General features: G+C 47.1%; 3 protein-coding genes across 6 annotated transcripts; 1 reads left to right on the top strand and 2 right to left on the bottom strand.

Annotated features, from left to right (window-relative positions):
- Positions 1 to 281: 281 nt before the first annotated feature.
- Positions 282 to 9,302, bottom strand: trappc13 (trafficking protein particle complex subunit 13). 4 transcript variants are annotated; one of them, XM_066711545.1, is made up of 13 exons: positions 9,175 to 9,301; positions 7,189 to 7,257; positions 6,921 to 7,020; positions 6,630 to 6,714; positions 6,340 to 6,467; positions 6,159 to 6,231; positions 5,747 to 5,791; positions 4,746 to 4,763; positions 3,597 to 3,730; positions 1,871 to 2,069; positions 1,653 to 1,753; positions 1,046 to 1,193; positions 282 to 591 (listed from the first exon to the last, which is right to left on the bottom strand). In XM_066711545.1, exons 1-13 carry the CDS (start codon positions 9,251 to 9,253, stop codon positions 484 to 486), a joined length of 1,287 nt encoding a protein of 428 aa, XP_066567642.1. In that variant the 5' UTR covers positions 9,254 to 9,301; the 3' UTR covers positions 282 to 483. The 4 variants fall into 4 exon arrangements, with proteins under 4 accessions (XP_066567642.1, XP_066567641.1, XP_066567644.1 ...); XM_066711544.1 differs by having other exon boundaries at positions 1,046 to 1,196; positions 9,175 to 9,299; XM_066711547.1 differs by lacking the exon at positions 4,746 to 4,763 and having other exon boundaries at positions 9,175 to 9,302.
- shld3 (shieldin complex subunit 3) lies at positions 7,635 to 9,167 on the bottom strand. The gene has a single exon (XM_066711548.1). The coding sequence runs from the start codon at positions 8,497 to 8,499 to the stop codon at positions 7,759 to 7,761; it is 741 nt and encodes a 246-aa protein (XP_066567645.1). The 5' UTR covers positions 8,500 to 9,167; the 3' UTR covers positions 7,635 to 7,758.
- A 3,453-nt stretch (positions 9,303 to 12,755) lies between the features above and the next one.
- trim23 (tripartite motif containing 23) lies at positions 12,756 to 23,719 on the top strand. Its single transcript, XM_066711543.1, has 11 exons — positions 12,756 to 13,066; positions 15,467 to 15,629; positions 16,432 to 16,553; positions 17,047 to 17,325; positions 17,557 to 17,739; positions 18,519 to 18,734; positions 18,871 to 19,005; positions 19,253 to 19,382; positions 21,487 to 21,597; positions 21,700 to 21,824; positions 21,937 to 23,719. Exons 1-11 carry the CDS (start codon positions 12,965 to 12,967, stop codon positions 22,114 to 22,116), a joined length of 1,746 nt encoding a protein of 581 aa, XP_066567640.1. The 5' UTR covers positions 12,756 to 12,964; the 3' UTR covers positions 22,117 to 23,719.
- Positions 23,720 to 23,977: the final 258 nt, after the last annotated feature.

The following is a 23,977-nucleotide window of genomic DNA, read 5'->3' as shown; positions in this document are numbered from 1 at the left end:
ATTAATGGACACCAAACGAGCACGATGGGGTGAATGGCCTCCTCTCGACGACACTTTCTCATGTTCTTATGTCACAGTGTGGTTTACAGTGTTGGGGGGGGAATGCCATTTACTAAAATAAAAATCAAGGTTACAACGGTCATAAATGTTCACAAACTGGGCATCCAGTCGAGTCTGCTTATCGAATCAAGTCCAAGTATTTTTAAATTGGGGATATTTCCAAGTCTCTCCACTAAACACACAAGAGTTGTGCACAGAAAACCAGCGTCAACCACATATCGTAAACTTATTAAGAGTTTATTCACATTTATACATTTAAAACCATGGTCAAGTGCATATTTAAAACATTCCACTTTTTAAAACATCAGCATCTTTGAAGAGTCTTTTTAATAAAATAGGTAGGCGAGGCAGAGTGCCGGGAGCTCAGCGGTTGGTCCATCAGGGGGGTGTGGTTAGTAAGGGGGTCAGGCCCGAGCACGGCCTTTAGCTCTCCGGGTCCAAGTAGGAGCTGACGACGCACACCTGGGCGATGTCGTCGTACTCGTAGGTCCTCTTCAGGAATGTGTCCGTGAGCCGCAACCCAGATATACTCTGGAGGGAAAGGAAATGAGGGAAGAGAAGTTAATAGCGTTACAGACATCAGTGGACAGATGGAACAGGTGCATTATGGGACAGGTTTACAAGATGGATGCTCAGAATGTATACACAGTGATAATACAAGTCTTGTAAACAATTTAAACAATGACTATAATCTCAGTTCCCAGATTTCTTTACGTAGTTTAGTTTTTTTTTTGTCCAACAGCTCCACATTTTGAAGCTCAGTGTTTAATTTACACATCGGCGAATTAACCTGTCTGAGCGTTTCTGGGGGTCTCTCTGCTGCACTAGAGGGGTCTCCAGCGATGCTCAGAGAGGAACCGACTGGCAAGTGTAAAGCCTCCCAGGATGAGAGCTCAAATATAAAGGTGGAAACTGAGATGAAAGTCTGGATATTTTAAGACACAGCAGGACAACAGACATTCGAAACAGCGATGGGTGTTTTTACCTGCAGGCCCTGGACTGAAGCCAGGAGTTTGAGGGTGAGGTACAAAGAGGAGCTGGGGCTCAACTTGCCCAGCTGTCTGCCCGAGACGCCGCACCAGTGTATGGAGCTGGTGTTGCACATCTCCAGAACCAGGTCCATGGTCCTCTCACTGCTGGGGAGAGACGGAGCCGTTACATCACCAGAGGGGGAAAGTCGTGCGCCCCGACAGCACGACGACCAATTCAAACAGTATGTTGCTGGTTTATATCTGTGTGAAGCGCCCGTGTGGATGTGGACACGCTGCACTGGGCAGGAGAAGAACCTGGTGACAGAGAACACCTCTGCCCAGGGAGGGATGAATAAAGGTCAGGACAGACAGTGGGCAGAGGAAGTCCAGCACACTCTTGTGAAGCCTGTGCTGAAACACCAGCGCAGGGCTCCTCGTGTGAGAGACGAACTCTGAGCGTTGGGTCAGAAACAGACAGCGTGCCTCTACGTGGAGTGGAGACCTAGAGAGAGAAGATCTCGATAGAGGTGCCATTGAGTTCTAGAAGGTTCTGGCTGCTGTGGGGGTGAACGGTCTGGACAGTCAGCTATGAATCAGCGGACACGGACAAGCCTCCGTTACCTGCAGTTCGTTATTTTACAGGTGATGTCGAACGGCTCCTCTAAATGCACCGTGTCGGGTATGAGCTCCAGGGAGAGCCTCACATCACCGTAGCCGGGAGCCTGCGGAGAGAAGACACCACAACGAAACCGGTTGGACTCAAGCTACTAGTCACCAGAAAACGGGAGCCACAGAAGAAAGCCTTCTTTGACTCTCTCTCGGCGCCCCGCTTCACTCACCATCCTCTGGAGCTGGCTGGTCTGCAGCCGCCCCCTCTCGCCCAGGTTGGTCTTCCACACGATGTCCAGTTTGCCGATGACCGTGACTCCCTTGATCACCCCTGCCTTCTCCGCGAACTCGGGCTTGGGCTTCAGGCAGTACAGGTACTGGCGTGTGTCCATGGGCTGCAGGTAGGACATCTTTCCAAAGGTGGAGAACCTGTACAATGACACTTCATATGAACCGTGGCCTTGATTTGGTTGGAGCTGAATGCTGTAGATGGCAGTAAACTATACCACAATGTGGGCCACCCTGAGAGAGACAGGATGGATTTTGTACACTTTTGCTGAAATTCAAATTAACAATACAGGGTCCAGACTGTTGCTGAAGATGGAATTACATGTAAACTGCATCAAATGTGGCTTAGGGACGAGGTTTCACGTTCATATTTCTATATCCAGATGTGGGGGGTTTACACATACAAACAGCTGTATCTAGAGCAGTGGTTCTCAACCCCGGTCCTGGAGGAGCCCCTACCCTGCTGTTTTTTTCCCCAGCCGAGCTCTCAGTTACTTAATTGAACCCTTATTTTTTCAAATAATTTTCTAAATCAGAGCTTTTTAATTATTTTAAACAGTAGGGGTTTTAAGTTAAGTATACAATTGCACAAGGAAGTTATTATCTTATTAAAGAAACAACTTATCAGTTATACAATTTAAAGAGTGCAAATCAAATTACACCGATCAGACATAACATTATGACCACCTGCCTAATATTGTGTAGGTCCCCCTTTTGCCGCCAAAACAGCCCTGACCCGTCGAGGCATGGACTCCACTAGACCTCTGAAGGTGTGCTGTGGTATCTGGCACCAAGACGTTAGCAGCAGATCCTTTGAGTCCTGTAAGTTGCGAGGTGGGGCCTCCATGGATCGGACTTGTTTGTCCAGCACATCTCACAGATGCTCGATTGGATTGAGATCTGGGGAATTTGGAGGCCAAGTCAACACCTTGAACTCGTGATTCATCAGACCAGGCCACCTTCTTCCATTGCTCCGTGGTCCAGTTCTGATGCCCACATGCCCATTGTAGGCGCTTTCGGCAGTGGACAGTGGTCAGCATGGGCACCCTGACTGGTCTGCGGCTACGCAGCCCCATACGCAACAAACTGCGATGCACTGTGTGTTCTGACACCTTTCTATCAGAACCAGCATTCACTTTTCCAGCAATTTGAGCTACAGTAGCTCGTCTGTTGGATCGGACCACACGGGCCAGCCTTCGCTCTCCACGTGCAACAATGAGCCTTGGCCGCCCATGACCCCGTCGCCGCTTCACCGCTTTTCCTTCCTTGGACACTTTTGATAGGTACTGACCACTGCAGACCGGGAACACCCCACAAGAGCTGCAGTTTTGGAGATGCTCTGACCCAGTCGTCTAGCCATCACAATTTGGCCCTTGTCAAAGTCACTCAGATCCTTACGCTCATTTTTCCTGCTTCTAACACATCAACTTTGAGGACAAAATGTTCACTTGCTGCCTAATATATCCCACCCACTGACAGGTGCCATGATAACGAGATTATCAGTGTTATTCACTTCACCTGTCAGTGCTCATAATGTTATGGCTGATCGGTGTACTTCAATTCAATTAAGGGTTCAATTAAGTAATTGAGAACTGGGTAACACAGACCAGGGCTGGGCCGGGCGAGGGGCAATGTGGGGGGACGAGGAAGAGGAAGCAAGTCCTTTACCCTTCCTCCCCCGCGGACACGGTGTTGAGCTCGGTCACGTTGTACATGATGGACGGCTCTAGGGACACCTTCTCCATGAACATGGGGGAGGTGGTGATGTTCTGGATCTGGGCCTCCAGGAACACCTCGTCCGTCTGTGGGGTCAAAGCAAGCGAGTCAGAAGTCGGCGCCCCCCCCGCCGCTCAGCCTAGTGCTCTACAGCGTCCGGATTAGTAATTACAGTACAGTCACGCAAAGAGAAGATCGTGATTAGTTCATGCCTGCGAATCAAACTCTAGTGATTAACGAGGGAATGGAGACAGACAGACAGACAGAATCACTGAGAGGTAGTTTACTGCGGTAATTCGGTATACCTTACTCATAAGTTGTCTCATCTCATTGTGGCCGGGCCGGGTTAAGGCTACAGACCCTTAACCTCAAGATGACAATAAATATATCTACACATCTATAAATACGTTGTTTTTCCCTCTTCCTCTCATCTAATCTTGCTCAGGGGGATGCCTGGAGAGATAATCATGGGATGTGACAGCTACAGCATAAGGAAACTAGACACAATCATAGACTTGGCATCCAAATTAAATAAATCACAAAGTAAATGGACATTGAATAAGTGGAAAGCTCTCTCTTGTTAAATCATAAACAATGGATTATTTTCTAACCCAACCAATGGGGAAATGAATCTCTCTGCCACACCCAGAGACAGCCTGACAGAGCTCCAGTGATCAGCATTGGCCCAATTGATTTCACAATTCCCTGCAAGGCGCTTCCGACTCCCACTGCCCTCCTCGCACCCGTGTCACCCCCGTCCAACGCCCAGCATTGCGTGTCGGATTAACATTCAGCAAGAACTGACGAGCAAGCATTGAGAAAACAGACAACAGAGGAAGCAGCGAAACAATGGAAAAGCATTTGAATATCAGAGTAAGCCAATGTTTTTAAATATCACAATACATTTTGTCAATAAAGAACTCATTTGATGTTCGCCACATTCGTTTTAAATAGATTTAAAAAGCCGTCATGCTCTTTTGAGATGCTTTTCCATTGCCTGCAATTCCCTGCGACTCGCTGCTGATTCCAGGCAGGCAGAGTTACGCTGCAACAAACGTTAACAAAGCAAAGACTTTGGCGATGAAAAGAAAACCAAATTACCACAGAACTGAGGTCACTCTAATGGGGAAATAAAACAAAGAAACATTAGAGCAATGGAGGTTACATGCTACAGACAATGACAATGTATTGTTTAAGATCTCGTTTATAACAGAATGCACATTACAGTAATTTAAACATAAATACATAAATAAGAAGCAAATAAAAATGACTGATGAGGCGGGGCAAAGTGGGTTTCTGCAATACATTGTGCTGTGCATTTAGAGTCAGAAGGGGGAAAGTTTAACTTTAAGTTTAACCGAGTCAGGCAGTGCATCGTCACAATCAGGTGTCCCTTCATTCTCCACTCTCTATTCATTGTCCATCCAAGAGTTCCCAGCCCTGCAGCCCGTGGGGAATCTGCTGCGATTCTCACCCCAGGCATTACAGAGATGCTATTGCCTGTGGAGTTAATAGGTCACGTGGAGGGTGTCGCTTATTGAATACACATCCATTTCTGATCAAACGCTACTGAAGCCTTTGATCCGGATCAGAGACGGCCGTGTAAACGCGCCTACTAAGGAATGCCGGAGTGTCTCAGACATCTGGCAAAGGCATGCGTTTACACTCCCCAGTACTTGACAAATCTCACAAACTGTGTTACTCCTTAACCGTTATCCTGGAACTGGGGAGATGCACCGATTGTTACAAAAAGCACAAAGCACAAACTTTTTTATTATTATTATTATTTTTAAATGCAGAAAACTAAAATGGCAGTCGAAAAAATATCTGTTTTGGCAATGCCAGAATCAGATGAAATAATACAGAGTTTTAAAACAAACCATAGAATACAGAAGTATACATAGTATATTATTGTATTGTTTGTAAGGAGATCCCCACCTTTTCTGACAAGCAGAACGGTGAAGATCAAATCAGCATTCGAAGGAACGTGGACATTACCTTCATACTAGCAAAGCTAAAGACTCAAACCAATACTAAACTACACAATGATGAGAGGTGACCTCGGCTAACGTTTTTTTCTTTTTTAAAGCAAGTGGTTTTACCTCAGCATTGTAAAACTTGGTCTTCACGTCCAGCGGCTTCAGCACCTGGTTGAAGAGAGAGTGCAGGCTGAAAGCAGGTTTCTCGGGCTGCTTGTCCATGAGGGGCATAAAAACAACAACCACAAAAGCACAAACAGCGCCCTGTGTATTCAGATACCACCAGGCTAACACCAGGCGGCACAGCGTTACATCACCTGAAGATCCAGACCGAGGGCTGCTGGGCTCGCCGTCACAGACCCGCTCCGATCTTCTCGGCCCCCCGGTCTGAATGCCGAGCCGCGGTGCTAATTGCTCGACTCTTTCTCTCAGGCACACGCAAAATAGTTCAGGGGTGAAGCGCGGCTGTGCATGTGGAACCGCAACGTGCCGGCAGCTGAAATCTACAAGACATGGCACTACAGGAGCAGCTCACCTGAAATTTGAAGAACTTTCTGAAGTATAACTTCTCCCCGGTCTGGGTCGTGTAACTGACTGCACAGACCAAACTAGAAGGACGAGGAGAAAAGAAGTCAGAATATTACAGGTGTTCAAACAACAGAGACGGTAAAACAGTTTGTTTGATTGTTTTAAGGTTTTGCCGATGGCTGGCTCACATGTGCGTGCCGATCTCCTTGACCTCGTGGTGGATGACGTCGTCGATGCAGCACTCCGGCTTCAGGTCCGCCACGGCCGAGTTGGACGCAGAGAGGTTCAGTCGCTGGGAGCTGGTCTGCAGGTCAGCCTGAAGGAAACCGGGAGACACGGAGAAGAGACGGTCAATGGCTAACTTTCTCAGACCAGCATAAAACACACAAAAGTCGCCAGTGCCGAACAAGAAGCTGCAGGTTCTACCGTGAATATGATCCACTCCGAGCCCTGTCCGTCCACAGCGCAGCGCTCTTACCTTCACCAGGATGTCCTTCACCACCTGCGTGCTGTCGTTGTGCACGCTGATGTAACTGGAGAAGGTCTCCCCCAGGAAAATGTTCCTGCACGGAAAAGAAGGAAGACATCTGACACCCACGCCAGCAGCGCCTTACGAAGCAGTTACCGACTTAAGTGGAACCGTAACAATCATTTTGAAAATGCTGTTGTTAGGAGAAAAGCATCGAGGTATGATGATGATGATGATGATGATGATAAACAATAACTGCGTGGTCTCACGGTTCATTTAATGCAAAGTCGGCTGAGTTACCCGAAGTTTTGAGGAAGCGTCAGCATCTCCCCCAGCATGAGAGTCTCTGCCCCCTTTATGGTGGACGGGTCTTCCTTCATCAACCGGCTGAAGAGGTCACCTGGGAGAAAGAGCACGACAATCAAACATCAGTCAACACAAAAACTAAAAAGACGGGTCAGCGTTTGACACGTACGATACATCAAGCAACAGCAGCGGATGTGTACATGTGCCTGTGCTCTGTAAACAACATTGCACTGGATTCACCCAAGCGTCTGACCGGGCGTACCTGGCAGATCCCGGTCCTCGCATGTCACCGGCATGTTGGTGAAGAGAGTCGGCTTGGTCAACCGCATCACTGAAAAGAAAGCGAGACGTCTGTTAGACTGGCAGTCCCGTCGTTAGGATGCGCCCCGCCGAGCTGGGGTCCAATTCGGGTCAATTTGCGCCGCTGCCGAAATAGTACTCGGCGCGGGAATGATCCGGTGGCAGGACTGGAAACGGGATTGACTGGATTGAACCGAGGCGGAATTCGGGGAGTGAGGAAGGGAAATTCAGCCCAACCCAGGCGGCCATGTTCAGTGTTGATATCCATCAGGTGGGAAGTAAACCCTGCATACTGTCATCTCTCTCCTGCAGAGAACAGACACAGGGGCAGGAGGAGGAGCCCAGCTGCAGTCGTGGTCCTCAAATTATTCTGCCGTTTGTAATGAAGGAGAATCACTGCAATAGATTATCAACTGGTTTTATTCTGACAGGTCATTTCATAAAACATTATTACAGTAGATGGTTTAAAATCACTGGGTATTTCTTTTTTAAATCTCATTTTAAAATATACAAATGCATAGCTTCAGCTTCACTACATGCTAAAAATGGTTCCATGTTTATGAACGACTAAGTTGATTGCTCCCACTAGACGCAACTGTTCCTTGAGGAAATGTCCGATATATTCACAGTACACAATGTCACAGAACACCCATATTTGGCCGGTGTCCCTCTGGATATTAGCGTGGCAGGAGGGCAGCATGCATCGCCTCATCGCTCTGCTCAGCGCCTCCCAGGTGTGCTCCAGACGCACCCTGCTGCAGTTGGACTCCTCGATGACCCACTTTGCCCTCTGCAGCGAGTGCAGGCCGAGACCCTCCACCACACCCCGGAGTGGCCCGGAGAGAGGATGGATTTCCTGGCCGAGCATCCTGCCAGGAACAGAGACGCTCCACGACCTCCTGAACCCTCTCCCTCCCTCTGAAGCGCTGTCCTGGCACCGTGTCGGTCCTGCTTGCAGAGACGATGCCCGCTGCAGGGTCCTCGCCCTGCCGGGACGGGTGCAGAACTCCAGCAGGCCCACCGTGCAGTCGTAGCCCTGAGAGGCCACCAAGGGCTGTGAAGAACACAGGCCACCCTCGATCCGTTCCGCCTCTTCAGGCAAAATAACCGGAGGCCGCTTTCTGGGTGTCAGAGGCAGGGTGCTGTCGGTGGGGTACCACGGGGTAAATCTGGGCAAAGGGGCACAGGGAAAATCTTCCAGGGCTTTCTCGGCTACTGCTATTAAATCCTGTAAAGGACCTTGCTGGTTCTTATAATGCAGGACGACATCCATAACCGTACCGGTATGTCCACGGCACGTCACTCACAGTAATGATGACGCAGTTTGACTTGAAACACGGAGACGTCCGGTGTGTTGCAGGGAAAAGACCTGGGAGCTGTGAATGCAGCATGCAGAGGTGACCACAACAGTGATTCATAAACACACTTAGCAGTTGCACTGACTTGCACTGCTGAGGTTGCGAGTTTGCAAGCCTGCACCCCCCCACACACACACAACCAACAGTACATTAAATTAATAAACTGGACGTGGCAATGGTTTTGGCAGGGCTTATAGAAACTCGTCTGTCATTTCTAGCAGACATCTGAAAGCGCAGATTTCAGCTCAGTCTCTCGGTGATTAAAGCTATGGACATTTGGGGGCTGTGTCGTCATCAGTGTTAAAGAGACGTAGCGTCCAAGAGCGTCTTCCGGGTATCGCCCGACAAATACGGCACACTGGCCCGGTATAGCGCTATCACTCATATGTGTCATTTAAACGACTTCAGTCAACTGCTGTGCACACTTGTGTTGTCTCTGAATCCCCGCCACCTGCTATGGGGCGTTTTACGTCTCCCGTGAGTTCCTGGTTTGTCAGTCAGATGTTGACTCGCAACACGCAACAGCTATACGAGCTAGCATATGCATGCGGCGACATGGCTGTCGTAAAGATATAACTGAAAAATAATACCTTTTAAAGCAAGTAGATGCTCTTGTTTGGCTTGGTTGACGTCCATTTTTGCTATCTCTTCTTGAACTTTCACCCGCATCGCAGAGCCGCGTACGAGGAGCAGCGAGGAACAAACCGTGCGGAAACGCGGTTTGCGGCATTGTGTTGTTTTAACTGCATTTCGGCGCCATCGAGTGGAAGCTGTTTGAAATGTTGCCTACAATGAAATGACTGAACAGCAGTGCTACTATATGAGCAAACAATTTAATGTTAAGCATTAAAAATCAAAGGTTTTGTAATACCTCATCGCAGTAAATAGTTAATTAACTGAAGTGAATAGTATTCCCGAGGGAAAGGAATATATTTTTACTTAATGTTTAATATGAAAGGATGTAAATAGGTCTTTCTTTATTGTGTTTGTATTTATATATTCATTCAGAGACGTAGTGCCTTAGTTTAAGTTTGGAGTCATGTAAGAAAGAAAACAAAAACAACAACAAGATTGTATGTGTTTTTACCATGATATATACCATTTATGTGTGCATTTTTTTCAATCTTTCAATTTTTTCTGTCTCTGGAAATCTACAGTCTCTATGATTTACTCACACGCACACAGACTCACATGAACATGCACACGCGCACACACACACACACACACACACACACACCAGTGCCACTGATATATCCACACTGGGCCCCCATGACATATTGTGTAGTCTCCTCTTGTCCCTGCTGTCCTGTCACTACAGCCCTGTGTTTTCATGGGAATATGATAGTGTAGTATAGTATTTGATGAGTATATTATGATAGTATACACTGATCAGCCATAACATTATGACCACCTGCCTAATATTGTGTAGGTCCCCCTTTTGCCGCCAAAACAGCCCTGACCCGTCGAGGCATGGACTCCACTAGACCTCTGAAGGTGTGCTGTGGTATCTGGCACCAAGACGTCAGCAGCAGATCCTTTAAGTCCTGTAAGTTGCGAGGTGGGGCCTCCATGGATCGGACTTGTTTGTCCAGCACATCCCACAGATGCTCGATTGGATTGAGATCTGGGGAATTTGGAGGCCAAGTCAACACCTTGAACTCGTGATTCATCAGACCAGGCCACCTTCTTCCATTGCTCCGTGGTCCAGTTCTGATGCTCACGTGCCCATTGTAGGCGCTTTGGGCAGTGGACAGGGGTCAGCATGGGCACCCTGACTGGTCTGCGGCTGCGCAGCCCCATAAACAACAAACTGCGATGCACTGTGTGTTCTGACACCTTTCTATCAGAACCAGCATTCACTTTTTCAGCAATTTGAGCTACAGTAGCTCGTCTGTTGGATCAGACCACACGGGCCAGCCTTCGCTCCCCACGTGCATCAGTGAGCCTCGGCCGCCCATGACCCTGTCACTGGTTCACCGCTTTTCCTTCCTTGGACACTTTTGATAGGTACTGACCACTGCAGACCGGGAACACCCCACAAGAGCTGCAGTTTTGGAGATGCTCTGACCCAGTCGTCTAGCCATCACAATGTGGCCCGTGTCAAAGTCGCTCAGATCGTTACGCTTGTCCATTTTTCCTGCTTCTAACACATGAACTTTGAGGACAAAATGTTCACTTGCTGCCTAATATATCCCACCCACTGACAGCTGCCATGATAGCGAGATTATCAGTGTTATTCACTTCACCTGTCAGTGGCCATAATGTTATGGCTGATCGGTGTATGATGAGTATATTATGATAGTATTTGATGAGTATATTATGATGGTATATGATGAGTATATTATGATAGTATTTGATGAGTATATTATGATGGTGTATGATGAGTATATTATGATAGTATTTGATGAGTATATTATGATAGTATTTGATGAGTATATTATGATGGTATTTGATGAGTATATTATGATGGTATATGATGAGTATATTATGATAGTATTTGATGAGTATATTATGATAGTATTTAATGAGTATATTATGATGGTGTATGATGAGTATATTATGATAGTATTTGATGAGTATATTATGATGGTGTACGATGAGTATATTATGATGGTATATGATGAGTATATTATGATAGTATTTGATGAGTATATTATGATAGTATTTGATGAGTATATTATGATGGTATATGATGAGTATATTATGATGGTATATGATGAGTATATTATGATAGTATTTGATGAGTATATTATGATGGTGTACGATGAGTATATTATGATGGTATTTGATGAGTATATTATGATAGTATTTGATGAGTATATTATGATGGTATACGATGAGTACATTATGATGGTATATGATGAGTACATTATGATGGTATATGATGAGTATATTATGATAGTATTTGATGAGTATATTATGATGGTATATGATGAGTATATTATGATAGTATTTGATGAGTATATTATGATGGTATATGATGAGTATATTATGATGGTATATGATGAGTATATTATGATAGTATTTGATGAGTATATTATGATAGTATTTGATGAGTATATTATGATGGTATATGATGAGTATATTATGATGGTATATGATGAGTATATTATGATAGTATTTGATGAGTATATTATGATGGTGTACGATGAGTATATTATGATAGTATTTGATGAGTATATTATGATGGTATACGATGAGTACATTATGATGGTATATGATGAGTACATTATGATGGTATATGATGAGTATATTATGATAGTATTTGATGAGTATATTATGATGGTATATGATGAGTATATTATGATGGTATATGATGAGTATATTATGATAGTATTTGATGAGTATATTATGATAGTATTTGATGAGTATATTATGATGGTATATGATGAGTATATTATGATGGTATATGATGAGTATATTATGATAGTATTTGATGAGTATATTATGATGGTGTACGATGAGTATATTATGATAGTATTTGATGAGTATATTATGATGGTATACGATGAGTACATTATGATGGTATATGATGAGTACATTATGATGGTATATGATGAGTATATTATGATAGTATTTGATGAGTATATTATGATGGTATATGATGAGTACATTATGATGGTATATGATGAGTACATTATGATGGTATATGATGAGTATATTATGATAGTATTTGATGAGTATATTATGATGGTATATGATGAGTACATTATGATGGTATATGATGAGTATATTATGATAGTATTTGATGAGTATATTATGATGGTGTACGATGAGTATATTATGATGGTATACGATGAGTACATTATGATGGTATATGATGAGTACATTATGATGGTATATGATGAGTATATTATGATAGTATTTGATGAGTATATTATGATGGTATATGATGAGTATATTATGATGGTATATGATGAGTATATTATGATAGTATTTGATGAGTATATTATGATGGTATATGATGAGTATATTATGATAGTATTTGATGAGTATATTATGATGGTATATGATGAGTATATTATGATGGTATATGATGAGTATATTATGATAGTATATTTTTGGTCGCAGGGCTGCACCCTCACGCTTCCTCCTGCCACATCCACCGCGCAGGCGCAGCTGCTCTCTCTCTGTCGAAGCTGGCGGAAACAGCTGACAGGAAGTACCATTCTGCGCGCAGGGGGAGCTGCGCATCGTCGCACCTCAACTTATTTATTACAGCACACAGCAACGCCATCACTTAATCACAGACTGCGACACAAAGGCTCTGTATTCATATGAACCCTTCATTTCCGTAGACACCGCGATTTGTAACTCAGTAGCCGCGGCAAGTGGTCCCGGAGGATCCCCCCCGGTTGGCGGCGGTGGAAGTGCTGGAGGATGGCTGCGGCGGTGGCTGTAAACAAGCAGGGCTCCGCGGCGGCGGCGATGGACAGCTGTCCCCGGCACGGCAGGCCGGCGGCGGCGGGGGGCACGGTGAAGGTGAGCGGGGAAGCGACGCAAAATGGAGGCTGTGCCCGCTTCAGAGCCCGGGCATCGCACTGACGGGGGGTCGGGGCTGGGATGCTCGAGTTGCTGGCGCCGCAAGGACAGCCTGTGTGTCTGTGTCTCTGTGTGTCTGTCTGTCTGTCTGTGTGTCTGTGTCTCTGTCTGTCTGTCTGTCTGTCTGTCTCTGTGTGTCTGTGGTTTTGACACGCTTTAGGTCGTGCACAGCAGGACATTATCGATGCATTATCCATGTATTAGTGTGTCAGTACGCACAGTCAATGCCGCTGCTCAGGTCCTGCTCTTTGTGTGTCAGTCAGTCGGTCAGTCACAGCCGAGTGGGACTCGTTTAATGAATCCTGACTGGAAATTTCCATCGCAGTGCATTAAACTGCGCAGTAACCCCCGCACTGCAACCCCAGCGCTGCACATCTATTGATGAGTCCTGCTGTACTTCCTCCGTGCACACAGCTCACAGGATCTGTCTGTGCAATCGGTGTCCATGAGACTGTATCAACGTATTATGTATTCATATTAATAATAAGCATCATAATGGATACACATACTTAATTACAAACGAACTACATCAGCCAAATGATCTGAGCAAAAACATGAAAACACTGAACCACATGTCTGTGAGGTAAGGTGAGCATGCCTGCTGGGTATAACTACTCACTGCATGCAATACATAGGAAGCAGGTGGATGTCATTTTAATCGTGTCAGGAATTGTTGTGTAGGTTTGTATTGTGGGGGGAGAAAGGAGTCAACCTTTAAAGGAATTGGACAAAATGGAAACATACACTATACTGTACCATAATGTACAGAGTGGCAATGAGTAGAGTTTAACTGAGGGTTATGAATCAGTACTACGTGCTTAACAAGTAGGCCATCGACCAGGATAATGTTTATGATGGCGAAAATGTCATTAATTGAACCAGTACAGACTGTTTTTGCTGAGTTGGTTCGGTGTGCTCCTGTACCAGTTTAAATGTATGTATATATATTTTTTCAGTTGAATAGTTTGAGCTATTTTAGCCCAGTAAACTGAATACAGGAATGTCACCTTAAAAATGTATTAATTTCAGTTTCAACAATTTGCATTTTTCTATGTACCATTAAGAGAGAGGTGTGGACTAGGCTTGACACATTAGGTGATCAGAGAAAAAGCTGCCATTTTTCTGGCATAATTTATTGTACATTATTTGTACAGCATTGCCAGGAGGAATAGAGAGGTATAGAAAGTAGCCATATTTGTAGGAACGACAATGCACTGATTTTTAACAGTTGCATTCTCAGATCATAGACACAATTTTAAATAAGCAAACAATGTGTGTTTAAAAATTATAGGTATACATTTTACATTCTATTATTATCTGCTGTCAGGTGAGCTGTCGCTTTAATCAAAAGTAATTGAGATTGTTTGGACTTGAAAGCTGAAGCTCCTCTGGGCTGGTATCAGTCAGCACAGGTGACACCGGTGCAGTTATACAAATCTCCTTCAATATAAGCAGCATGCAAACTATATGGATGACCTATGTAAATATATCAGGTTTCTGTGAAATCTTTGAGTCTGTTTTTTAATAACCTTTTTTTACTAGATAAATGCATTTGGATGTTTGTATTTAATAGTATAAAGCAACAATGATGGGATTGTATTGGCTGACATTATGGCAAGGGATGTAAGGGCTCTGTACTGGTAGTTGTGCACTGTGAAGGTCATACATGTGCAAGACATGATGTATCGGTCTGTTTCAGATGCTTCAATGTTTACATAGTGAGAATCCCCGGTCACACATTCGAGTCGAGTCGACCGTAAACACTTTTAGTTTCTTCCTGCTTTTAAATAAATGTATTGACATATAAGCATTTTTCCATGTGGTTTGAAGACCTTCTGGGTTGTCGTGCTCAAGAAGTTTAACTCCTCCGTCCTCCCAGCCTCAGACACCCAGCGGCTTATGAAACGAGTGTCCCGGCGGCGTGTCCTCGTCCTCAGGGTCTTGTGTTCTGTTTGAAGTCTGCCTGTGATCCGTCCTTCACGCGTCTCCTCCATTTCAAGGCGAGCCGCGACTCCACACAAGTTCAGGGCATCATGGATTTCAGGGCTTGTAGGCTGTGCGCTCTGCCACAGATTACTGATGAAGGAAAAAATATAAATATTGTGCGTTATACAGCGGTGCTGAAACAAGACAGGAAAGCAGAAATCACTGTTATTTCCTGTGTCCCCACGTCCCTCTCTGCTCCTTCTCCGCTGGCTGCCCCGGTGTGCACTGCTGTGATGTTTTTGTTCTCCGTGATTTAATAATAACAACAACAGCAGGGAAACATGAGCGCAGTGGCTGTGGTTCCCGCTGTGGCGCTGGGCTCATGTCCTCCTGTGTGATTTGTGTGTGTTGCAGGTGCTGGAGTGCGGCGTGTGTGAAGATGTCTTCTCCCTCCAAGGGGACAAGGTCCCTCGGCTGCTGCTGTGTGGCCACACGGTGTGTCACGACTGCCTGACGCGGCTGCCCCTGCACGGACGCGCCATACGCTGCCCCTTCGACAGGCAGGTCACCGAGCTGGGTCAGTACCGCCCGTGTGTCCGACGCCGTGTGGGTTACAGACTCTAAGACGCATCGCAGACTCACAAACACTCCGGGTCGTGCCAGGCTAAACCTGCATAGTATGAGACTTAGGAAAAGGGAGGCAAAACTGACAAACAACAACGTCCGAGCTGAGGGGCTGAGTGTCGTTTGTAATTCTTCCAAACTCTGGTGGGTGAAAAAAGAACAATGTTAAATTAAACAAATTGTCCTGTCGATTTAAGAGAAGGGCCGACACTGTTCCAGCAGCAAAAGGATTAAACCTACATCCAGTTTTTACACTGGAAATAAAAAGTTAATCAGTGTAGATTTTTAATGATCTAAAGTATAATTGCAGAGCGCAGTCGTTAGGGGGGCAGGGATCGTTTGGTAACGAGTGTAGAGCACAATCATGTGACCTCTAATGCACGGAGTGCCAGACCTGCTTTGTTGTACATCACAAAGGCTTTCATTATTTTTTCCGCTGGCTTTGAGGTAATTGGTCTCTCGTTTAATGTCAGTACATAATATGTTTCCACAACTCGCTCCTTCCCTGCGTGGTTTTATTCGTTTTAATTGTATAGTTTTGTTACACAGGGATTTGATACGTCAAGTGTCATTCTGTCCTTTAACGGTGACCTCCTGATCTGTACATCGGTTTTAGGACAACAATGAGTAGTTTACAATGTTAACCTGAGGGCTGGGAGGGGGATAATCCATCACCATGAAGAAATGAACACCTTGCCTTGTTTGAATGGCTGTTTTTTATGTATTTTATTCCTCGCTGTATCTGTCTGTCCCAGGTGACTCTGGCGTTTGGGGACTGAAGAAGAACTTCGCTCTGCTAGAGCTGCTGGAGAGACTCCAGAACGGGGCCTCCAACCAGGCAGGCATGTCTGAGGACGCGTTAGGCGGATCTGGAGAGGTACGTGGCAGGCCCTCCCAGGGGCGCAATATTTAATCCCGAGTGTCTCGCTGTGGCTTTGTCGAGCACCACATGTTCAGTTTGCCTTTAGCCACCTGAGAGCACAAAGCTAGTGTGGAAAGAAACAAAGATCAGTGTCATTTAAGCGTCCAAAATAAATGGCTTAAACAAATATGCTGTGTCTGTATCCTGAATAGATTATCATCTTTGTGTGCACTTGCATCTGCAGCCAGTTTTTACGTTCTTTTTGTACTTTTGAAGTTGATATAATCAAGCTTTTAGTTTTGTTTTTGTTTTTGTGAGTGACTGTAATCCAAAGGACAGAGAACATAAAATTAAAAGAGTGGGCCAGCGCTGTAGAGGGACAGGGCCGCCCCCGTCGTCCGTGACCTGATTGTGCATTGGTTCCTTTTTTGTTTTCCTTTCAAACCTGTAACACAAACAATAAAATGCTCCTCTGCCTCAACCGCTCCCCTCCGGCTTCCTTTCGCAGCGCATCATCCGCTGCGACGAGGACGAGAGCCACACGGCCTCCATGTACTGCACCGTGTGCGCCACCCACCTGTGCGCCGAGTGCTCCCAGCTCACTCACTCCACCCGCACCCTGGCCAAGCACCGGCGCGTGCCCCTGGCCGACAAGCCCCACGAGAAGACGCTGTGTCCGCAGCACCAGGTGCACGCCATCGAGTTCGTGTGCCTGGAGGATGCCTGCCTGACCGGGCCGCTCATGTGCTGTGTGTGCAAGGAGTACGGCAAGCACCAGGGGCACAAGGTGGGTGACCGGCGCCAGTGAGCAGGAAGGCGGTTTCTTTACATATTATGTTTGTTTGTCAGGGTGAAACAGTAGTTACACAGCAATCGCATTGCTGGCCATTGCGTCCGTACCGTTCCCCACAGCATCATACGGTTCTGGTTGTTTGAGCCTCAAGTTCAGAAGTGCAGACGACTTTGCTGATTTAAGAAAAAATACATCAAATGGAACGTCTCTCTCTCTCTCTCTCAGCACACCGTGTTGGAAGCAGAAGCAAATCAGATCCGCGCGTCGATCCTCGACATGGCGCACTGCATCCGCACCTTCACTGAGGAGATCTCTGAGTACTCCCGGAAGCTGGTGGGCATCGTGCAGCAGATCGAGGGCGGTGAGCAGATCGTGGAGGACAGCATCGGCCTGGCCCACACAGAGCACGTGAGTGAGAGCGGCGCATTGTCTGCAGCTTAGTCTGCAAACCATATGAGAACATTAGAAATTGTCCAAGCGAGAGGAGCCCATTGGCCCCATCGTGCTCGTTTGGTGTCCATTAATAACTAAGTGATCAAGGATCCTATCCAGTCTGTTTTTGAATGTTCCCAAATTGTCTCTTCAGCCACATCGCTGGGGAGTTTGTTCAGATTGAGACGCCTCTCTGTGTGAAGAAGTGTCTCCTGTTTTCTGTCTTGAATGCCTTGAAGCCCAATTTCCATTTGTGTCCCGGGTGCGTGTGTCCCTGCTGATCTGGAAAAGCTCCTCTGGTTTGATGTGGTCGATGCCTTTCATGATTTTGAAGACTTGGATCAAGTCCCCACGTAGTCTCCTCTGTTCCAGGGTGAAAAAGTTCAGTTCCTCAGTCTCTCAGTAGGACATTCTCTGAACTGCCTCTAGAGCAGCGATATCTTTCTTGATGTGTGAGCCAGCCGTGGGCCAACCCTGCTCCTGGACAGCCACCAGCCTGTAGGTGTTGTAGATCTCTGAACCCCTGCAGGACCTGCACACATGGCGTTGTTGACTGACTAAGACAGATGTTTCAATACGTGAGGTTGGTTATGGGTTTGGATTGAAGATGCATTGGCTCTCCAAGACCAGGGGTTGGCCGGCCCTGCAATAGGCCTTCACTGGCCATCAGTGCATCGGCCATCGCTGAAATTGAATTCTGGCCGCCGTGAGAACTGGTGAGCTTGTGCACTGACCTCCCCCCCCACAACACGCAGGTCCCCGGCACGGCGGAAAGCGCGCGCTCCTGTGTCCGGGCCTACTTCGCCGACCTCCACGAGACCCTGTGCCGGCAGGAGGAGATGGCCCTGAGCGTGGTGGACGCCCACGTTCGGGAGAAGCTCATCTGGCTCCGGCAGCAGCAGGAGGACATGACCATCCTGCTGTCCCAGGTGTCCACGGCCTGCCTGCACTGCGAGAGGACCCTGCAGCAGGTAGGGTGGCCGGCGGGCCAGGGCGGGCCAAGACCGCCTCCTAGGCACTGAACACGACGGGCGGACCTTGACGTTTATTTTGGAAACTTAAGTGGACAGGTTAGGTTCTGGTCTGATTGTCTTCCCGCCGGTACAGGATGACTGCAGGGTGGTCTTGGCGAAGCAGGAGATCACGAGGCTGTTGGAGACGCTGCAGAAGCAACAGCAGCAGTTCACAGAGCTGGCCGACCACATCCAGCTGGACGCCAGCATCCCGGTCACCTTCACAAAGGTACCGCGCTCCCCGCCTGCTCTGGACACTCATTGCACACGTGACTGGGCTCACCCTGGGTAACCTGATGTCATTCCAGACCCAGGCAGGGGTCCGGGTGCACACACTACACGCTACACGATACACTGTAACGCACCCCTGAAAGATTCCAGAGACTTTCGTGTTTTCCGTTCGGTCTCTCTGCCTCTCTATGTATTTTTTTTGTGTTATAAACATTTTCTTTCCTTTTTCCTCTTCCTTCCCTCAGGATAACCGAGTTCACATCGGCCCCAAGATGGAGATCCGGGTGGTGACGCTGGGGCTGGACGGGGCTGGAAAAACCACCATCCTGTTCAAGCTAAAGCAGGACGAGTTCATGCAGCCCATTCCCACTATAGGTAACATACGGCCGGGGGAGTTCAGCCGGCAGTGTCCTCGTCGCCAGTGCAGCGACCCGTGTCTGACGACGGAGATCGTATATATTCTTCTCCAGTCATTCGCTGCTGCTTTGGTGGAATCAAATGGAAAATATGTATAGTGAGGGGAAAAAAGTATTTGATCCCCTGCTGATTTTGTACGTTTGCACACTGACAAAGAAATGATCAGCCTATAATTTTAATGGTAGGTGTATTTTAACAGTGAGAGACAGAATAACAACAAAAAAATCCATTTCAACGCATTTCAAAAAAGTTATACATTAATTTGCATGTTAATGAGGGAAATAAGTATTTGACCCCTTCGACTTAGTACTTGGTGGCAAAACCCTTGTTGGCGATCACGGAGGTCAGACGTTTCTTGTAGTTGGCCACCAGGTTTGCACACATCTCAGGAGGGATTTTGTCCCACTCCTCTTTGCAGATCCTCTCCAAGTCATTAAGGTTTCGAGGCTGACGTTTGGCAACTCGAACCTTCAGCTCCCTCCACAGATTTTCTATGGGATTAAGGTCTGGAGACTGGCTAGTCCACTCCAGGACCTTAATGTGCTTCTTCTCGAGCCACTACTTTGTTGCCTTGGCTGTGTGTTTTGGGTCATTGTCATGCTGGAATACCCATCCACGACCCATTTTCAATGCCCTGGCTGAGGGAAGGAGGTTCTCACCCAAGATTTGACGGTACATGGCCCCGTCCATCGTCCCTTTGATGCGGTGCAGTTGTCCTGTCCCCTTAGCAGAAAAACACCCCCAAAGCATAATGTTTCCACCTCCATGTTTGATGGTGGGGATGGTGTTCTTGGGGTCATTCCTCCTCCTCCAAACACGGCGAGTTGAGTTGATGCCAAAGAGCTCGATTTTGGTCTCATCTGACCACAACACTTTCACCCAGTTCTCCTCTGAATCATTCAGATGTTCATTGGCAAACTTCAGACGGGCCTGTACATGTGCTTTCTTGAGCAGGGGGACCTCGCGGGCGCTGCAGGATTTCAGTCCTTCATGACGTAGTGTGTTACCAATTGTTTTCTTGGTGACTATGGTCCCAGCTGCCTTGAGATCATTAACAAGATCCTCCCGTGTAGTTCTGAGCTGATTCCTCACCGTTCTCATGATCATTGAAACTCCATGAGGTGAGATCTTGCATGGAGCCCCAGACCGAGGGAGACTGACAGTTATTTTGTGTTTCTTCCATTTGCGAATAATCGCACCAACTGTTGTCACCTTCTCACCAAGCTGCTTGGCGATGGTCTTGTAGCCCATTCCAGCCTTGTGTAGGTCTACAATCTTGTCCCTGACATCCTTGGACAGCTCTTTGGTCTTGGCCATGGTGGAGGGTTTGGAATCTGATTGATTGATTGCTTCTGTGGACAGGTGTCTTTTATACAGGTAACGAGCTGAGATTAGGAGAGTCCCTTTAAGAGAGTCTCAGCTCGTTACTTGTATAAAAGACACCTGGGAGCCAGAAATCTTGCTGATTGATAGGGGATCAAATACTTATTTCCCTCATTAACATGCAAATCAATTTATAACTTTTTTGAAATGTGTTTTTCTGGATTTTTTTGTTGTTATTCTGTCTCTCACTGTTAAAATACACCTACCATTAAAATTATAGACTGATCATTTCTTTGTCAGTGGGCAAACGTACAACATCAGCAGGGGATCAAATACTTTTTTCCCTCACTGTATTTGATATACGATACAGGACACATGATTTGAAGGAAACCGTTAGCAGAGAACCAGATCTGTTCTCGACAAGAGAGAGAGCTTTAAACGGACACGTGTTAATGTTTGGCCATGTGACCGTGACCCATGTGGTTTAGTGTAACCTACTCCTATCCAAGACCATTCATGTGATGTTTGGGTACAGGTGAAGACAAATGGCATCTGCGTTTCTGGGATGGTGAGCCTCTGCTTTGTTGTAAACTGTATTTATCTGTTTTTATACATGTACAGTGCCACCCCACCTTTCAGAGCGTCGTTATTCAGTAAAGTTGACTTCCGGTAGAAGACCGTGTCCGTCATTAGAGAGGACGTGTGTTTGTTTCACACATTGCTCCTGTCTGTCTCGCAGGGTTCAACGTGGAAACCGTGGAATACAAAAACCTGAAGTTCACCATCTGGGACGTGGGTGGCAAGCATAAACTGCGCCCCCTGTGGAAACATTACTACCTGAACACACAAGGTAGGGCCTCGGCGCGCCACGCTGCGCTCCGTGTCTCCCGACGCCAATCGTGCATGACCTGACCTCTCGCTGACCTCTCTGTCCCGCCGTGTCCTTCCCCAGCCGTGGTGTTCGTGATCGACAGCTGCCACCGGGACCGGCTGATGGAGTCACACAGCGAACTCGCCAAGCTGCTGACGGAGAAGGAGCTGCGCGACGCCCTGCTGCTCATCTTCGCCAACAAGCAGGTGAGAGAGCATCTCCTTTTCCTTCCCCGTCTCTCTTTCGCAGGTGTGTGTGACTGTCCGTGTGTGACTGTGTGCCTGCGTGCGTGTGTTAACCCTCTCCTTCCTGCACCAGGACGTGGCCGGCGCCGTGCCCGTGGAGGAGATGGCCGAGCTGCTTAGCCTTCACAAGCTGTGCTGTGGCCGCAGTTGGCACATCCAGGGCTGCGACGCCCGCAGCGGCGAGGGGCTCCACGAGGGGCTGGACTGGCTGTCCCGGCAGCTTGTGGCCGCAGGGGTGCTGGACGTGGCCTGAACCCCATCCCCGCCCCCCCCACATCCCCACATCCCCACATCCCCGGCCACATGTGTGCTCCCCCCCCCCTTCTCTCCCCTCTGAGTTGTGTAGTATTAATTTCACCCCGATAGCTACACAGTGACCATTGTGCGTTTGCCATCTGGGTTCCTGCAGCGCCTCGTTGTTCAGTCATGCAGCTGGTCTCCTCCCACGCTCACCCTGTTTGACCCCGAACGCCCAGCCTCCTCAAGGTATTTTGGAGCATCTTGAGCACTCCTGGGATACCCTGCCCTGCCAAGCATTCTGACACCCCATTCCAGAACTCGCCCGGATGTTCATGACCTGGAAAAGGCAAGGGGGCCTCCTCCCTCAGACCCTGAGTTATGATAAGGTTAACGAATGAAAAATGACTAATCCTCCTCCTCCTGTTAAGTGCCTGATGACTGTTACCCCCGCCGCCCACCTCAAGGCTCGGAGATGGTTGCAGATGCCGCTCCCGCCCCACAGGGGGGTCTCACAGCTGGACAGGGTCCACATTGGCCTGAGCTCGGGCAGAGAGTGTTGCCAGCCTTGATCCTTTCATTCTTCCCCTCCCCCCAGGCATCTGAGTCCAGAGTACCATCTCTTCTCCCACAGGGCGGTGTCTACAGGACACATAGTCAGCTCAGTTCATTCTGGCCTCCGTCTCAAACTGAAGTCACGGTGAAGCAAAACGGGGGAACACTTTGAGAATAAACACACACAGCAAATGTTAAGCCTGCGCACGGGGCAAGTTACAGTGGCATACGATCAACTAGGGAACCCGTAGGCTAACGGGCAGGAGATGCAGTTAAATACAAAGACTGCACTGTTCTCAACCCATTCTTGTATATAAAGGATATTGTTAAAGTTGAAAAGGTCAGAATCCAGGTTAGAGGTGAAGTGATTTGTCAACACCTAAAGCATTCTCGCCTCTCCTGTTCTGAGGAGAGGACCCCGACTGGCCCGCCGCTCTGCTGCCGGTGGGATCAGGTGTGAGGCCGGTTTAAAACTCGACCCAAACCGCAAGGCTGTGGATCTTGGGATTCACGCTTTGGACTTTTCTCTCCACTGCAGAATGTGATATTCTTAATTGTGTGCAACTGTGACTAACTGCTGTATATATATGTATTTAAAATTTAAATAAAAAAGCAACATTTCAGCTCATGCTAGATACAGTGCAGCCTGGATTAATGTTACAAACTTTCCATCCAAGACTAGTCTTGCTTCATAGGATTTACTGTATTTTGACATTTACTTTATGAAACCCTCGTCGGGACTTTTTATTGTACTGTATTAAGGAACATCTTTGTGCTTTCTAGATAAATTCAAAGGAAACGTAGGTTTGGATTTATTCTACCGTCCTCGGTCGACGTCATCGCTGTTCGAGGTTTACTACTCGTACCGATTTAAAAGCATGTTTAAATCGGAGGCATCTGGTAACCGTTCGCCTAGGCTGACCGCCCCTGCTGCGGCCGAGCGTGAGCACGGGACACGTCAGGACGGCGGCATTTGTAACTTGTGTGAACTTCTCATGACTGCTTTTGTATACCATTCACACTGTAGAGACTTTTATGCTAATAAAGACGAACTGGTGAACATACATGGCCTTGTCTACAGACTATCATTCTTCTATTGTGATTTCTGGGTGGAAGTATGAAAATGTATTAAATGTAATCCATAAGGCAGGTGTGGGCGCGGGTCACTCAAAGTCCCATCTCCTGTAACATTCAGGCTTGCGTGTCCTAACTCAGTCCACAGTCACTACTTTAGCTTAGCCACATACAATGGTTCAGATTTCTTCTACACAGAAATTTTGATATAGTTCGGGTTTTCTGGTCACTTTAGCTCAGGAAAGACT

Source organism: Amia ocellicauda, chromosome 8 (genome assembly GCF_036373705.1).
Source record: "Amia ocellicauda isolate fAmiCal2 chromosome 8, fAmiCal2.hap1, whole genome shotgun sequence".
In the NCBI taxonomy this organism is placed as follows: domain Eukaryota; kingdom Metazoa; phylum Chordata; class Actinopteri; order Amiiformes; family Amiidae; genus Amia; species Amia ocellicauda.
This window is presented reverse-complemented; position numbering and strand designations above follow the sequence as displayed.